This window comes from Saccostrea echinata, unplaced genomic scaffold (assembly GCF_033153115.1).
Source record: "Saccostrea echinata isolate AGI-Se365-2 ecotype Australia unplaced genomic scaffold, CSIRO_AGI_Sech_v1 ptg000025l, whole genome shotgun sequence".
Classification (NCBI taxonomy): domain Eukaryota; kingdom Metazoa; phylum Mollusca; class Bivalvia; order Ostreida; family Ostreidae; genus Saccostrea; species Saccostrea echinata.
Genome location: NW_026889774.1, coordinates 28,508,420 through 28,522,704, shown reverse-complemented (window position 1 = coordinate 28,522,704; position 14,285 = coordinate 28,508,420). Strand labels below are relative to the sequence as shown.

The 14,285-nt window shown below is 32.5% G+C and overlaps 1 protein-coding gene across 5 annotated transcripts; it reads right to left on the bottom strand.

Moving 5' to 3' along the window:
• Positions 1–516: 516 nt before the first annotated feature.
• Positions 517–14,080, bottom strand: LOC133192317 (uncharacterized). 5 transcript variants are annotated; one of them, XM_061328333.1, is made up of 11 exons: positions 14,027–14,080; positions 12,255–12,454; positions 7,091–7,297; positions 6,155–6,299; positions 5,374–5,832; positions 4,693–4,813; positions 3,783–3,878; positions 3,431–3,535; positions 2,797–3,024; positions 2,593–2,676; positions 527–1,466 (listed from the first exon to the last, which is right to left on the bottom strand). In XM_061328333.1, the coding sequence occupies exons 2-11, from the start codon at positions 12,321–12,323 to the stop codon at positions 1,019–1,021; spliced, it is 1,962 nt and encodes a 653-aa protein (XP_061184317.1). In that variant the 5' UTR covers positions 12,324–12,454; positions 14,027–14,080; the 3' UTR covers positions 527–1,018. The 5 variants fall into 5 exon arrangements, with proteins under 5 accessions (XP_061184318.1, XP_061184316.1, XP_061184317.1 ...); XM_061328337.1 differs by lacking the exon at positions 14,027–14,080 and adding an exon at positions 8,823–8,884 and having other exon boundaries at positions 529–1,466; positions 12,255–12,332; XM_061328335.1 differs by lacking the exon at positions 14,027–14,080 and adding an exon at positions 8,823–8,889 and having other exon boundaries at positions 529–1,466; positions 12,255–12,328.
• Positions 14,081–14,285: the final 205 nt, after the last annotated feature.

Genomic DNA, 14,285 nt, shown 5'->3' with positions numbered 1-14,285 from the left:
GATGTTTTTAACCTGAAATTTATTCACATATTCCTCTGGCCACCAAGTATCTCTGTAGCAAGTACATGTATATGACTAAAAGATCAAATAGTTTTCTTTGAAAAGTGTCTGCAGTATTGGTTAGGATAAATGACAAAGCTACGGATGCTGTTGATTTCTTACTTTCCGCATTACTTGATATTACGACATGACTCGTAGGCTTTTAATTATGAGATCATGAATCCACCAATGGACTGTTGATCAAAAGTTTTTATATGTATATCAGCACTATAAGAATTAAAGTGAGTTGTTTTATTTTGTGAATGGTCCCTTCTAACGAAATTATGTGATAATAAATTCCTTAAGTATATTTAGGAACCTACAGTATACGTGTACCAGCTACTGTATCAATATTAGCCTTCTTGTGGGGGGATACATACTAGTTGTGATTTCCTCAATTTCTGGACAACTATTCACTGTGCATGACAAATGCACTGAATATGTTTCAGCATTCAAGGAGTTATAAGAGATTACAATGCAGCACAAATAAAATAAAACATTTTTTTTTTATTTCAAATTAAAATCAAAAAGAATCTGGAGCTAAACAGTAAACCTAATTCATGTTGGGAGTGTAATACATTGTGAAGCATTCATAAACCTCCAGAACCTGTATAAATACCAGTAATTAATGTAATAAGCATGTAATCAAAGAGCTCTTGTCATAAATAACACCAATATTATTATTGGAAACCTCATGGCACAAGCAAAACTGACTAAAATACAGGTACATCACAGATAGCTCCTGCATCTCCATAACAAAACTTTTTTAAATTAATGCTGATAAACTGCATCAGTGCAAATCCACTCACAACACCAGACCATTTTAAAATACAGGCATTTCAGTATTTCCTATTTTAAATTATCGAAATAAATAGGAAATACAAATTTCATAATGAAGACATGAGGTATTCTGGTGTTTGGAGGATTTCCACTGAATACAAGACTTCCTCTAAAAGTTATTATTCCCACAATTTCTTCTTCACACATTATTTTCTGAAGAATCATTCTCTGTATCCAGGTCTTCCACCTCCTCATCTTCTTCAACATCTTCTTCTTTATTAACAGTTTGTTTCTCGTTCTCCTGCTTGTTGTCCAGATAAAATTCCATGTTTTCTTGAGCTTCCGGTTCAGCCACTTGAACACTCCCTTCTCCACTTTCCACGTTCTGCAGAGTACTGGAATCCCCTTCTTTAAAGTTTGTCATTTTTAATCGAGCAGTGTCCTTCACTCCTCCTCTTCCACCAGGCACTGGGATCTGAGTTCTATAAGTTTTTATGCTCTGGAATTTACATTTTGTAAATGACATGATGCAGTGTAAGTTCCCTCCGATTTTCTTGGCTTTTCGGCGCTGCATGCCTTTCTCTAGTCTGCGAATGTCCAGGAATTCCGGATTGACACAGCCTATGTCTGTCACAATGTCTGTCCATCTGTCAAAAGAAAATGTATCTAGTTCCTGAAGAAAACTCATTCTGCAAAACTCAGTACTGCACTTATGTACAACATATATTGACACAAATTTATAGGGTTAAAAAGGGTAATGATATACATGTTCAAATGTAAAATAAAGTTTGCACCCTGTAAAATTTATGCTTTAATTAGACCTAATTAAATACACCGTATAAATGTACTTTTTTCCACAGGGTCTTAATTCCGAGGAATCATAATTTCTGTACAATCCAAGGGTAGAGAATTGTTTCGGATATCTTGGATTGCCATTGTATGATTTACATGCACTTCAAGTTCACTGTGACAAACTTCCCAGGAAAATTTGGGACCACATACAGAGCATAAATTAATCCTACATGGAAACAAGAGATGTTTATGAAACACTTATCCCCCCCCCCCCCCCCTTTCAAATAATTGGAATTTTTCTAAGTCCAAGGGGCATAACTCTGTCAAAAATTGCTCAATCATACAAAAAACAGAATTTGACCTAGATATTTTTATGATTAATCTGTATACCAAATTTCATTTCACTATGTGCAACCTCTGCAAAGACAATGAATGGAAACTGCAAATAATTGGAATTTTCCTAAGTCCAAGGGGCATAACTCTGTCAAAAATTGCTTGATCGTGCCCAAAACAGAACTGCAAAGAAAATGAAAGGAAAATGACCGACAGACAGCAGCAAAGCAATATGCCCCCCCTTCTTCGATGGGGGGCATAAAAAAGAACATATACAGTACTAAAAATTCTACATTGCAGCCTTTCTTGGAAATTTTTAGGGTAGTTTAATGACAATTTGACCTTGAAAAGGAAGGGAAAGATGTTATTGATAAAGATTGGAGAAGGCACCTACTAGAGTATTACAGTAAAGGGAAAGGGATTTTAAAGGTTACAGATACTGGGGATTTCTGTGCATGGGAGAGATATTAGCAATTAAAAACTTGTTCATGTTGCATTGGAGACATATATGTCGTTGCAGCCTTTACCTTTTACAGTGCATGGGAGAACGATATCAGTTGTTACAGATATCATTTGTTACAGATTCTACCTTTTCCAAAACAAGGGAGACTGATATCAGTTGTTACAGATATTGGTTACAGACTTTACCTTTTACAGTGCATGGCTGGATGTCCACTAGCAGGATCTCCTATGAGGACCCAGGTATTCAGGTCCTCTTGTGATAGTCCACCCCTAAATATAAAATTTAAAGTTTGGAACAGAAAAACACATTTTTTTGAAAACTCTAGTGGTTAAAAGTTTCACAGGGATAACAATCTGTCAGTTCACTTATACACCATCAAATAATCTTACCCATAAGCTTCTGTACATTTCACTGGAGTATCCTCGAATCCTATAGGACAGAAGTAGTGATTTTGGCAGTGGTAGATGAAGGCAGTAGAGGGGTCCTGTAGTCCCTTTTTGAGGTGCCCTAGGGCCTCCTCTGGGGAGGTGCCATAGGTCTTGTTCTTTCCATGACTTTTATACATAAAGTAAGCTCGACCCCTGACCTTGAAATGGTCATTTAATACCCTGAACCATCTGAAAATTCCAAAAGTAAATTCAATCTGTAAATGTATTTTATTTGGTGTATACAATATTTGGCAGAAATTAATTTTTCAACAACTTAGCATGGAGTTGATTTAGTGCTTTCTAGCTTTCTAAATTTGCTTTATATGAATATTTATACATAAGATATTTAGCTATGTACTTAATTTAGTAGAAGATGCTTTCCACGAAAGGCAATAAACAAATACACAGCAAATTTAATACATTTACCATAAATAAATAAAAATAATGAAAGAAATGTACAAATATATTGCAGTGTGATTCATTTTCTACTAATATTTGTGATCACTTTTAAATAAAAAGAAATTTTACATACATTTTTTCACTTTATACCATATGACATGAAAAATTAAATTTTAATCTAGATATAGAGTTAAACCTAAAAAGAGTAGCGTTGCCAGTAAATGGTCCGAATCGAATCTCCCCAAATGGAGGCTTGAATCCCAGGATTGTCAAGGCTTCCTCCTGAGTTATAGGATTGAGACTGAAAAAAAAATCATTGACTTTGTCTTACATGTATCAGTCTTATATCAATAAAATCCTAACCAGCAATACAGAGTTACAACACATATTAGTTCAAAAATAAACATTAGCCAAGTTCATCTCCCACAAATAAAATGAGGAAACCCTTTCTTTAAATCAAGAATTTATTATTTTTGTGACACACAAATCTATATACATGTAAATAATCATTTTTATGCAAACTGATAATATACAAATTTTGTACTTACTTTCCATTGCCCAGGGTACTAAAGAGGAAATTCCAGCACGACACAAGGGAGGTAATCCCACAGGACTTACTGTACTGAGGTCTACTGACACAGTTCCTAATAATATCACAGATCATGTGACCAAGCTTTCAAATCAAATAAACTGACACAGTTCCTAATAATAACACAAGTCATGTGACCAAGCTTTCAAATCAAATGATCTATCAAATAAGGCATTTGACATTTTTAAAATTCTTGAAACTAAAATATATGTTAAGGTAAAAAAAAATTCTTCTACAATTTAGAATTGATCATGTTGCTAATATTTTTATTACCATAAACATGTAAAAGATGTACAGTATACAATATTACAGTCTACCATGTTACATATGTAGACTGGTATGATTTGCATTGTAGATTATAAGATTAAACAGTAGGTGAATGATCTTACCATCCATCATGTAATAGGTGTATAATCTTAATATCTACCATGTAATAGGTACCGGGGTATATAATCTTAATATTTACCATGTAATAGGTATATATTAAATCTTAATATCTACCATGTAATAGATGTATAATCTTAACATTTACCATGTAATAGGTGTATAATCTTAATATTTACCATGTAATAGGTGGATAATCTTAATATTTACCATGTAATAGGTATATAATCTTAATATTTACCATGTAATAGGCATATAATCTTAATATCTACCATGTAATAGGTATATAACCTTAATATTTACCATGTAATAGGCATATAATCTTAATATCTACCATGTAATAGGTTTATAATCTTAATATTTACCATGTAATAGGTTTATTACTGTACCACTTGACATGTAATATATGTGTAAAATCTTACCATTGACTATGTAATACATGTATACACTTACCACTGACCATGTAATTTAGAGTATTCACTTACCATCTTTTCTGGTCCAGCACTTTTCTAGATGAGATTTCGGCAGCTGTGGCCGTCACTTTGGGAGGGACGAAACTCTCATAAGATTCATCTGTTTCCTTTGGTTGTAGCTGACTAGTGAGGACTGAAATGATGAGATAATCAGTGTCAATTTTTTTTTAAGTATGAGTGTAATTTCAGCATCCTTTACAAATGCAAGACCTCTTAGTGCACATGCATAGCTGAAATATTAGAGAACAAATATTTGATGTTAAAAAGACAATTCTAAGGTAATTCCCATACACCTTTAGGACTGCATTATTTTTATTTCTGATCATACAACAATTGGATTTGGACAAAGCATCCTATCAATTTGAAATTTTTAAAGTCCTATGAAATATATGAACAGTTTTATTATAAAAGCTTTCAGTAGTGAGATAATTCATTTATACTATTTTCAACTTGAAATTTAATGGAGAATTGCAACTTGAAATTAACTTTTTTAAAAATCCCTTTGGAAGAATACAAGTTTAATGAATTTTAGATCCATAATATTCGTATAGTTTCAATACATGCTATATATTATATTCTATATCAAAACCTAAGTTCAAAATTGCTTGAAGCATGCACCATTTACGAAGTGGTTTTCAAAATGGGGAAAAAAAAAAGAAAGAACCAAAATATAAGCATGCAAACAAGACAAACCAGGTCTTTTGGCTGTCCTGCCATTTGGAAGTAGGTCAGAGACATCCACCTCCCATGCAAGGTTACCATCACCATTCTGAAGGTCGTTTGAGATACTGGGATATAAAGAGTTTGAGTTACCCGGAATCTGTGAACTCCCATCTCTAATGGGTGGCAAGCGAAATGGCTTTTCATCTGATTTCAAATATCCAGCAATTTCTGGTGAATCTCCAACCTGTGGGGGGAATACTTGCTTAGCACTGTTGGATTTCTTGATTTCAGAGTTTTTCGTAGAGTTGGCAGATTTCCGGACATCGGCAGTGGACCCACTGTAAGCAGCATTGCTGTACCTGTTGTCAGGAGAGGGGATGTTGTTCTCTCCAATCTTTGGCAATCTCTCTGACTGATTAGTCTGTCTTATATTACCTTGTAATTGTGAGCTAGAAGTGCTTTCTACTGAAAGTCTCCGAGTTAAATTTCCTATGAGAAAATTCAAAGCAGACTGTGCAAGAAAACAAAAAAGGCTATATCATGCAATTTATTACTATATATCATTTTAAATTCCTTTTTAGAGTTCTGAAAAGCACTTGAAATGAAGTTATTTTCATTCCTTGCTTTATAAAAACATATTATAAACTGATTGGATATAACAAATTGCATACAAAAACCAATCAAAATTATTCCTTTCCTAAGCACTTTGTGCATACTTTACTTCATCAATTTGCAATAACACATGTACCGGTACATAATACCTAGGTTTCATGTTATACTTTCATCCATAAATCTTGTCCTTAATCCTTACCTAAATCGGCTTGTTGCAGTACTCTGGCTGTGTCAGATGCTGCCTGAAAGTTTTCTGTGGTCACATGATGCAGCAGTTCTTCAACTTCCTTCACAAGTTTAGCCACGATACTTGCATCTATCATAGCAGGTGGCTGAGGTGGAGGCTAATGGAGGAAAATTATAAAATATTCTCTAGCATGTAAGCATTCTATAGAGAGAAAAAAAAGTTACTCCTTCTTGTGCATATTAACAATTATTTTCATTTAATACATATTCAGTTTGAATTAAAACAAGAAAATGGATAGAAGTATATAAAATCAAACATTACAAGAAATTGCTTTTCTGCAATTGGATTGCTTTTATGGGCTCAAAACAATGTGTATTTGTGAAAGTTAATTAAGTCCTATGGCAAAATCCAATCTGAATTTTTCTGTTGACAGTAACATCGACATTGTATTCCATTTAGTGTCTGGGACATTTAAACTGAGGATAATTCTGGGACAGTAAGACAAACACTGTTATAATGAATTCAGCTGCTTACTGTAGAGCAAAGTGTTTTCTCTGTAATTTCAAAATGTATAATACACTGATCAGATATGATGAATCAAAATTTATAACAAATCAAAACTGTTCATCCCAGGCACTTGTGTTTTACTGTATACTGTAGAGGCACAAATTTTCATGGGGATAAGATTTCGTTGATTTGTCATCTAAAAAGGTTTCGTCGGCATTAAATTTCATTGTTTCGTAAAGTACCCTACTCAATATACTGTATATCCGTTTTTTTTTTGTGTGTTGCAAATTTTGCGAAAAAAAGGTAGATTTGTACAGTTTTTATTTTGTGTGAGTTATTTTTTGCAATTTCAAAAAAAAAATAAAACGGTAACGTTTTTATGGCACACAATAATTCTGCTTTTACAGTATACATGTACATATCAACATAGCCAAATTCTACCTGGACAGGAGGAAAATTTTCACTGGCATCAAAGAATTCCTCTTCTTCATCATCTTCCTCCTCCTCCTCATCGTCAGAGTATGGCACAAACTGAGGACAGCTATTACGATTGGTTGATACCCTCGGCAGGTCCTCGGGACGAGGCTCATCAGGAGGGACAGGAACCAACCCAGAGAGAGACTTTCTACTGGAGTTCCCCATCGATCTCTAAAAGTAACCAATACTTGATCCAATTATCAAATTAAGGACATGTATAAATTAATCAATAATGCATTAATTAATCATCACATAGTATTAAAATTCCTAGGAAAGCCTAACATGAAAATTGTGATCTACTTTTTATGCATTATACCTATCGTCTAGGGGAAAAGCAATCTAGCTGATGAAAAACAGGATTTAATCAATACAATTGACAATATGTATGTAAAGTAAAAGATGGATTATTCATTCATTTAGTGAAATAAGTTTACTGTACGTGTTAACTTATTTGCAGATGGAAGATGCAAAGTTTATTCTGAGATGATAAAATAGAGGAAATTTTAAAATATCTGTTGCTAATGAATCAAAAATGCAATCATGCTATGTTAGTATTAAAAACAAACAGTCCTGTGGATTTAATCAACTGAAACTTTTATACAGTTTTCAAATTGACTAAAACATACATTAAAAAACTCTGAACATGCTTGGTTAAAAAAAATATCTCTATACACTAGATAGTTATTAAATTTTAATCATAAATATAGTGTTAATTATATAAGAAATCCATTGTAATCACTTGGTTATAGACGGTGGTGGTAGAAGACGATGTGAAGTTATATTTGAACTTCAGACTGACTTTACTCCCCATCAGATCCATGCTACGGGTGAAGGTCGGGCCCCGCAAAGTCGTCTTAAAATAGCTGTTAGAATTCTCCATTTTGATCACTCAGAAATCAAAATCCTCAAATTTTGAGAGAAACATTCCTCATACTGCTTTACATCTTACATAGATTGCTAAAATCTGCAGACTCTGTCCGGAAACACCAAATACAGAATAGTCATATTGATTAAGTGATTGTTTAAGTGCCAGGTATGTCACATTATTCCACCTTCGAAAGAACAGCCGTGTAAAATTCTCCATTTAAGTAAAGAAAAAAGAACCGCAGAAATATCTGGATCCTGTCAAAGTTTTGCATTATTTTTTTTTTTTTAAATCATCGATATGTTGCAGCAGGAACAAGTCCTTGATTCCATGGCTTAAAATACTTCAAACAATGAAGTCTATTCAGAGACAGGTAGGACAAATACCTGAAGGGTTCCCAGACAAAGTCCCGTCACCTACACATAGGTAATAATATCAGGTGTCCATTGTGGCATCTTTTGTGATAATGAAGTCTATATTCCAGCCGGCAGTTTAAATAATTAACTCATGATCTGCGATTTAAAATCCATCTCAGAGAATGAGATTTTCAATGACTTCAGCAAACACAAATGAATAAAGAATAATAAAACCAGCACAGGGTTAGAAAGTGGATAAATCTTAGATCTCAGGGTATTACACAGCAAGCTAAGGTGTTACAATGTTACATAAAAACAGGGTTACAACACACTCGAGTAAACTGCTAAATAGGCAAAAACAAATTATAGCTCATTAATTGTTGTTAAGATATGTCACGTGAGGTTTAAACTGAAAGATAGCTGCTCCGGGATACAATTGTTATTTAAGACAGGTGTATACTTTATAAATATATACCTTTGAAATCAACCTCATGCCGACTGTCAAGTCTTAAACACGGCACTTTGGTTTACAATCAGCTGTACTGAGAAAAAAGGTGGTTTTATGTAATAATTGGAATAACTTATTGGTTGTAGAACAAGAGAAAAGAGATTTATTCTACAGTGTACAGATTTAAGCATTTAATTATCTGCTTATACAATACGAAAATGACTTTTATGTGACACCTGGTGCAAAATCAATAGAAAACAGCAGCTCCAATCTGTCATTATACTGACTACGTTACACCTATGATAAAATAATGTAACCTTATGCTCATCTTAACATATACGTGCATTAAGCAATCACTGCAAAGTTGGCAGGCAACTTCAAAAAGTAGTCACAACTGATGCATCAAAGTATATAATTCTGTTTAAATGTCAAATAGCATTTTTACAGTGGTAATTAAATAGCTTCACTTTATCACCTCCTTTTACAGAACTTCTGTCTACCTGATCAATACATAGAGCTCAGTGAGTGTGACTGAATAGGGGATGATTACTTCTCCTAAGCACCTGATCCCAACTCTGGAATTTCCAGGGGCCTGTGTTTTATGCCCTGTTCACAGATTTGTATTGTTTGCTGATTTTTTTTTAAAGATAGATCACTGTTTGTTATCTTCACCTATTTTTCATTGCAAAACTAGTAACTATTACATACAGACATAATGTGCACTTTCATAGTACTGCATGGCTAACTCATGTACTAAGATAGTGTCAGCATCAGGTTTAAAGAATCATAGAAATTACAAAGAACAATGTGCTACTTTAACATATAGCTTAGTACATGTAATTATAAGAAGGAAATGATAGAACATAACAATACTAAGTTGTATTGTCAAGCTCTTCAATGGTATGAAGGTTACCTCACAGACATCAAACAGTTTGATGATCATTAACCCAGAAATTCTATATAATTTTAATCTTTAAATTCCCTCTCCTCTTTTAGTTGAGTCCTTCAAGAAATGTCTCTCTGCGCAATCAATGATTTCAAATTTTATCAACCTATATATAAGGAGTTCTATTTATTGTACCATTGTCTACACTTAGCCAGAACTCTTGCCCACACCAAGTAAGTCTATTCCCATTACCAACCCCTGTTGATACATGTAAGTATACCCAGGCCATAAGTTTAGACAAGCCTGGAGACAGATTAACAGATAGTGTGACTGTGTGACTTTAAACATATACAGTCATTCAGCGATTTGAACTTAAAGCATGCCAGAGAACACTAGTTGTGATTTGTATGGCAAATTCAAGTTTATTCAATTTTAAAAATCAAAAATAACTAATTTTGGTTCATTATATGGAACAAAATGAAACATGTTTTATGTTTTTAAACCATTTTACCTCTGTAAGTGTTAAATGTAATCCATAATATGACTTATATGTATAACACGTACTGCATTCCCTCTGTGAAATTCTCCTCATCAATAGCAAGACACCGTCATTTTGACATCAAAAAGGAAAGGTGAATTAACAATTGGAACCTGCATTTGTTTTAAACGGTTCATTGAAGGTAAAATCTGATTAAAGATTTAAGTGATCTGGATATGGGTAGTAGAGAGTGTGTCATTCGTGTTCTATTATAGGACTGCCTGGCTATTTAAATATAAAATATGTACATGACTGTATTAAAATCTTATGGTGATTCCAATGGAGATTTATGTTGTATTCTTTAAAAAGAACACAGATATGAAGGTTAAATATAAAGTACACATATTCATAGGTGGCAGAAGAGTAAATTAGCCCCCTTTTGTCCTAAAATTTATCCTTCAAAAACAAAGTTTTATCAACCAATAACCAAATCAATCATATTTCAGAATTTTTGATATCCCTAGGATTTATTAACATAGAGAAATACCGGTACTTTGATTTCACTGATGATGCCTTTCATTCATTCCTCACAGTTCAGTGTTTAAGGCTTTTTGAGAGCTTTATGAATATTACTTTAACGTTTCTGTGAATTTCAACACTGCAACAGTGTTCTTTTTACCATTAAAAATCTATTATGCTGTGGAAATGCGAATTGAAAACTTTTGTAGCAATGACTCTGTGTACAGAACCTTTTGCATTTCATTTATTCCTCCATTCTCCCCATCAGTTTTTGTAGGTACAAGAGAGCTATTTGTCTACAGCTAAATTCTCTGGTACATGTGATACCAGTATCATTGCATATGATACCTGTAAAATTACATATGATGCCTGATACATTACATATGATACCTGTTACATTACATGTGATACATGTAACATTGCATATGATATCTGTAAAATTACATATGATGCCTGATACATTACATATGATACCTGTTACATTACAAACAATACCTGTTACATTACATATGATACCTGTAAAATTACATATGATACCTGTTACATTACATATGATATCGGTGACATTACAAATGAAACCTGTAACAGTCTCTGTTACCTTTGTTACCTGTACTATATGATACCTGTAACAGTCTCTGTTACCTTTGTTACCTGTACTATATGATACCTGTAACAGTCTCTGTTACCTTTGTTACCTGTACTATATGATACCTGTAACAGTCTCTGTTACCTTTGTTACCTGTACTATATGATACCTGTAACAGTCTCTGTTACTTTTGTTACCTGTACTATATGATACCTATAGCAGTACTTAACCTGTATCCTCTCCTCCATCCTCCTTGTAAATGTAATTATTGATCAAGATGAAAGGTGACATATCTGACTCACTTAGTTTATGGTCCACCAACCCATAAAATCAATGACTTACAGCTCATAAGCGAAACTTAAACAACTTCCATCATCTGATGTAATTAATGCTGCAACTATTGCTTTTATTATGTTGTTAAAGACAATAATTAAGTATGTAGATGCTGCTTAACTTTATATATTAATGACTTATGTAATGATTAGAATAATATAAGAGAAAAAAAATTAAACTTATATGAAATAATAATTACTGAATTCAGGCAATGACAAAAATTGTGAGCATATCATCTTTTTGATCAGTGGCTCATATACAGTTCAAAAGCTGTTAAAAGCAAATTAATGGTCCTCAACTGAATTAGATCACTCAGCACAAGCAATGCTAATAATATTCAATTAATTCAATTATTATGCATTTTCCATTAATTCAAAGAAAAACAAACACACACAAATTCATTTGTTTTGTTGTAGAGTGTGTTAAGGGAGATAACTCTTTTTGAATGCTATTTGGGAACAAGTGTTTTAATAAACTTAAGTTTGCAAACAAATGTTAACACTTTAAATGCATTATATGAGCGCAACAAAAACAGAATTCACAAATGCATAAAAAATATTCAACACTGAAAACAAAGCATAAAACATATCCAAGCCCTTAAGGTGTGATATCAGCATTTGTTGATGAATGTAATATACAATATACCTTGATGCTTACCTGTTGAAACACCTGTGTCCCACTTGTCACCTTCCGTGTCTTAAAATCCCAATTCATTAAATTTCTCATCGCAGTCCTCTCTACATATTCCTGTAGAAAATCAGCTGTTACTGGAAGTGTTTTTATGCTTCTCTCATTATGTCATAACACCCCAAAATTCAAACATCAATGGACATGGTTCATGGTAGTGGAATTCGATTCTATAGAATAAAATTGATTTTTTTCAGAGATATAAACCTATTTCCAAACTTTCCTAATAACCCAGTTGATATTGATCATTTAAATGGAACTGGGATTTAAAGGTGGTAGAAAATCCCTCAATGAACAAAACACAAACTATTAAAATGTGATTTGATTTATATTATACAAACAATATTGACAAATATGCTTCTATATTGTATAGATTGCTATGCTATAACTGAAATATATTGATTTAAAGAATATAAGTTAATAGAAATTACTCCTAGTGAATAAACATTTAAGTTACAGTAACTGATAACCATCTATTTTCTAGCTTGTATTGGGTGCTAAATTAACTGATCTACCTTAATAAACTTTTAGAAGTTAATATTATATATACTGGTATGAACTTGGTGACAATAACTAAAGTCACTGGGCTAGCTTTCTGTTAAAGCTGAAATAATTATAGTTTCCATTTATTTTCAATACATGTATATGAAAGCATAAATCTCAATTGATTGACTTTGTCCCACAACCAATTTTACAGACTCAATACGTATACACATACTTGACAGAAATATACAGGTCCTGTTTATCTTAAACCTATACAGAATCAATCAATAGATATTTATTACAGTGTGAACATAGTCAGGTTTCCTTTTAAACACTCCAGGCCTATACACCCTGAGCACCAACAAACTGAACGATAAATCCATTGTATTATAACTCTGAATGGAATTATTTTAAGTCATTTTTACATGTCTTTAAATTCTTTTGCCTTTGATTTGAATTACTTTGTGATGACAAAACATATGTGAACATGTTTGCTAATGGCTGAAATTATTTTTAAAAATAATATGAATTATTCTATGAGGTATAAACAAGACTAAAATCAGTTACAATGAAAACCAGTAAACACTTGGGACCAATCGCCCATTGGGATATAAAAGAAATAACTTTTGGTTAACAAGTTTTTCTGACTGACCACTATTTAGGAGATTGATCCCTCAGAAGTTCCTAAACTTCTTGGGGATCAATCAAACAAACTGTAGGGTTGCAGAAAAGCTTGCTTGCCAAATGTTATTCCTTTATAAGTATCTTGATGTGGATTTATGATATTTATAGCCAAAATAAAAATTGTAATTTTTTGCACTGTAAATTTATATCCCATTTGGGATATTATATCCCAGACGGGTTATTATAATTATCCTATAAGGGTTTTTGGTCCCAACCTGGTAAACATCAATAAACTCTGTCAAGTACTGTAAATAAGTTATATTTTATGAGACTTTACTTGTTTTTTCGCCTTTACTTTTAAGGATTGCATAAATTCATAGAGTATGATTTTCATCTACCGGTACTATCCTTCATTATCATATAATAGTTAAATACCAGTAGATTGCAATTTACTTTATTTAAAATCCTATTTTATTTCCATATTTTATACATAATCTCAGACTGATGAAATCACTTGAAAATTAATCTGTAACATATCTTACATGCTATAATTTGTTATGGTTCTTGTTCTGGTATCAATATCATCATAGATAGAATAGATAAAATAATAAAAGAAGTAAAATAAAGTAAACCACCTCATTTTAGAAACTGTCATCCATATTCCAAAACAATATGAAATCTTCTGAATGTATAATCCTCGTCCTATATATTATAAATATTTATTAGAGAAAAAAACTGTCTGTTTAATTTGGCATATAAAAAATTTGGGGAAAAAATAATTGAAACAAAACAAAACAAAACAAAACAAAAAACAAATGACCAAGGATATAAACAAAATTGGGCAAAAATAAATCATTTCTGTAAAAATCATTGGCAGATTAACTGATCAATAAA